At 46.4% G+C, this 3,795-nt stretch overlaps 1 protein-coding gene across 1 annotated transcript; it reads left to right on the forward strand.

Moving 5' to 3' along the window:
- Positions 1–1,020: 1,020 nt before the first annotated feature.
- KD926_005006 (Glycineserine hydroxymethyltransferase) lies at positions 1,021–2,390 on the forward strand (the record flags this gene model as incomplete). The annotated part of the gene is made up of 4 exons (XM_053095413.1): positions 1,021–1,068; positions 1,128–1,593; positions 1,659–1,745; positions 1,810–2,390. The coding sequence occupies 4 exons, from the start codon at positions 1,021–1,023 to the stop codon at positions 2,388–2,390; spliced, it is 1,182 nt and encodes a 393-aa protein (XP_052949915.1).
- Positions 2,391–3,795: the final 1,405 nt, after the last annotated feature.

Raw genomic sequence — 3,795 nt, forward strand, 5'->3', positions numbered from 1 at the left:
GCGCTTTGCAATGAGAGGACGCATGTGATTCTATCACTCGAAGGGATTATTTTCATTGTCTTGACAGTGCCATTCGATGGAGCTGCGTATGGCGGCGGCGAGAGGGTTATGTTTACGTTAAGATTGGAGGCGGGCGTTTCTATGGACTTCGTCAGTTTCGGTAGGTACACATCTCGATAGAGACATGGTGAAGGGGCAGAGATCAATGTAGAAGCAAGAGTCGGTCTTGGAGATATTCCGCGAGAGTATATTGAAGACATCCAACTGCTGCGAGCTTTTGGGGAGCTGCTTCAGAAGCTCAGGTAACACTTTGATGTGGCCGGCAACGAAGTCCTATAGTAGCATTGGTGAGAAAGTGTAGTTTAGGAGGAAATGCGAGGAAATATTAGAGGAGAGTGAGACGTAACAGGACTTGGTTCTATTCTTTAATCGATAGAATATCAATAGCATCTTTGTAGTTTGTATAGAAAGATGATCAACGCGGATAAGACGAAGACAGCAAGGGCCTGGCTGCAATGGCCTTTCATCCGGCCGCTGAGAGCTTCATGGTTGACTTCGGGGTACTGATAATTGGTCACAGTCTAGAAAGGAATGGACTCCATCGAGAAAAGACTTGGTGCAGAGGGGGTGGATATATCAACTCATAATTGAGAAGAACGGAAATGACGAGTCCATTGAGGCGTTTCCTGTGAGAGAAGGAGACTTTGACCAGTGGTTAGCGTTAGGGCTAATTCCCCCCAAGGGTCTTTCGGTTCCCCCGTCGGCGCGAACTAGCGGTGCCTAATAGCGCTTTGACACAGGCCCTGGCAGGGGGCTGAAGATACAGGAGTTTTAGTGTTATGCGATTTGATGGGTTTCGGGGGGGGGGGTGGTAAATAATACACAATGTTGATCAGCATTATGGGAGCAAAAGTACCTAAGAGTCTTCTTTGCCTATAAGCCCACTATCTCCATTCTCAATCATGTTGTTGGTACTGTACTACTTGGAGTGAAGCTGTGATTTGCTTCCTTTGTCTCAAAATGCAGCTGCAAGACACCGCTGATCAAATCCCCAGGAGAACCTTTGTGGTGAGTATCTATTACATAGTGACACATTCGTTCAACAATTACTCATCCCGAACCCGTAGATTTCGACATCGGTCCTCCTCGGCCTCGCGCTGGTGGCCGTCACCGCTCGATTCCTCATTCGATTCCGCGTCCAACGACAGCTACCAAATATTGACGATTGCTGCCTGACGCTGGCTTTTGCTCTACTCCTCATCGGCTTCGGATTCCTGCACGAACAGATCCTCGACCGTATGTATCTCATCGCCTCGTTGCAAAGACAAGCCGGAGAAAAAGTCATTCCCGGTCCAGAATGGATGCAGCTCTCGTCGGAATTTCACAAATGGGTCACTATTTGCTCAATAATAACGTGGTGTTCCATCATGATGGTCAAATTCAGCTTTCTGTTTTTCTTCAAGCGGCTGATAGATTCCATTCTGCACTGGTGGATCTACTGGATCTTCGTCACCCTCTATAACGTTGGGAACCTGGGCTATGGAGTCGCAATTTACTATACTGGTTGTCCTTTTTTCTTTGACCCCAGAGGGCGTAAGTCCTCCCTTGCTTCCACTGCATTCATTAAGAGTGCGGCTGACTATAACCACGAGGAACAGTACAGTGTGTCTTTGGGCCCTACAAAAAATTGTTCGTGACGGAGTTGATCGCTCAAATGGTGTTGGATATCATTGGGGACATCTTGAGTGTGTTAACGACCGTATTCGATGCATAAACAATATTAATGGACTAAGCTAATCTATAATCCAGTTCTCACAATACCTATCGCGGTGACCTGGACTGTCCGAGTCTCTTGGAAGCAAAAGATCATCCTGATATGCTCTCTCTGTTTGACCATCATCATGGCGTCTATTTCGATCATTCGCGTATCCTTATTTATCTACCAGGGGGTGGTAGACGTCATCTGGGGACTCTTTTGGCAGTTTCTCGCCGCCGAAGTGGGCGTCTTCCTGGCTGCAGCCGCTGCCTTTCGGTCTTTCTTCGTGACTCGCAAGAACAGCAAAAACACCACGCCGCCGTACTCCATCAAACGTTTCGTCAAAAAGTCAATTACGGGGACCTACCGTCCCAGAGGCCTGCATTCCCTGCATAGCTCTTCGTACAGGGATTCCAGAATTGATTTAGAAGACATGGCGAACGACAGTACCGACATGAACGGGCCCTATAACAGCCATCGAGGCCAAGATTCTCGAGCGGAAGTTCCTCGCGAACAAAACCCGGGAATGATGCCCCAAGACCGCAGACATGCTCTACCTCTTTGTCCAAGTAGAGTTCGAACGAAGGATTCAACTAAGATGGGTGCTACCCATAGTGTCATAAGCATGGACTAACCTCGGGTCCGGCTCCCTATCTCCAAGTTCCCCAATGTCTTAACATGAAGATTTGTTTTTTTTTTTTTCTTTTTTTTTTTCTTTTTTCTCGCTTCCCTCGACAAATGTCTCCTTCTTTTGATTTGCTTGATAATGCAGTTTGCAGTTTGAGGCAGGCCAGTTCTTCCTGAAGCCTTGTCACATATTTGCAAGATATGTAGCATATGACTCAATGGTTGTCATTGGCCCCTTTGGAGCAAAATGTACGAGGGCTCAATAATAGAAATAATAACTAATATTATATTATGATAAGCATGACTTATCATGGTCAGTGGGCTGACTAGCTTGACGCGTAACTTGCATTAATTCTTTGTTAGGTGGCTTCGGGGCGTATCCGGGACGTCTTTCCGCCAAACGAATCATCCTGTTGTTACCTGTGCACCGTTCGTAACTCAGTTTGAGATCGCAGCTAAGACTAAGGAGTTCGTCTGGATTTTTCGGGAACTGGACTCGGCAGTTAGAGCCCCAATGAGAAGAGCCTTCTTGCGATTAGGCGAAGGGAGGGTGAGCCTCTCTTAGTTTGAGTATTTGTAGAATTGTTTCACCTTGACTCTCCTTGCTTTTCTCTCTGTATATCTATCCTCATTCCATTTTTTACTCTTCCCTTCTGATATTGTGCTCCTATTCTTCTTGACCGCGTTCTTCATGAGAATTACATGCCTTTCAGGTCCAGTATATACAGTATACAGGACATACACACCAAGTGAGACACGCATTCATTCGGATCTGAAATCTCAGCTCTTGGCAGAGCAGGTTTCTTTGTTGTCTCAAACTCTAGTAGTCGTCATAGCGTCATTTGTGTCTAGTAAGATAAGCCAATTAATTTCGACGACAGGGCATCGAAGTATTTGTGCTCTCGGGCCACTGGGAGTGGCTCAGGCTAGTTTCAAGTTCGGCACTTGACTAGGACTCTAGAGTAAGCATTTGTCATTAAGTTAGAGTTCAGCGTGGTTACTGTCTGTTCTATGTGGTACTTTTGTTTCTTACTATTTGTTAATCTATAGTGCCTTATATTGGTTCCTTTAACATTGTTCAATGAGTGCACAGGGGCTGGGGGTGGGCTTAGGGCTTAGTGGAGAAGTATACGATACTCCGTTCCTGGTATGGATTGCACCATAGGGCCGGCAATATCAATGGAAAATTAATTTCGGGAGACTCACTTTATCTAATAGCACTCTTTTATGCAATTTTTGGACCAATCTAATTAATTTTGACCCTCATGAAAACAAACTCGAGCGAGACATCAAATCTACATCCAAGCGACCCGTCACATGACCTCGCGACGGAAGCGCGTTTCTCTCCGCACCCGCGGATTCTAGATCTCTCCCTCTCCCCACGATGTCCTGGACCATCCCATCCCACCCCA

Source organism: Aspergillus affinis (assembly GCF_023601865.1).
Source record: "Aspergillus affinis strain CMG 70 chromosome Unknown NODE_243_length_20782_cov_83_274668, whole genome shotgun sequence".
Lineage (NCBI taxonomy): Eukaryota > Fungi > Ascomycota > Eurotiomycetes > Eurotiales > Aspergillaceae > Aspergillus > Aspergillus affinis.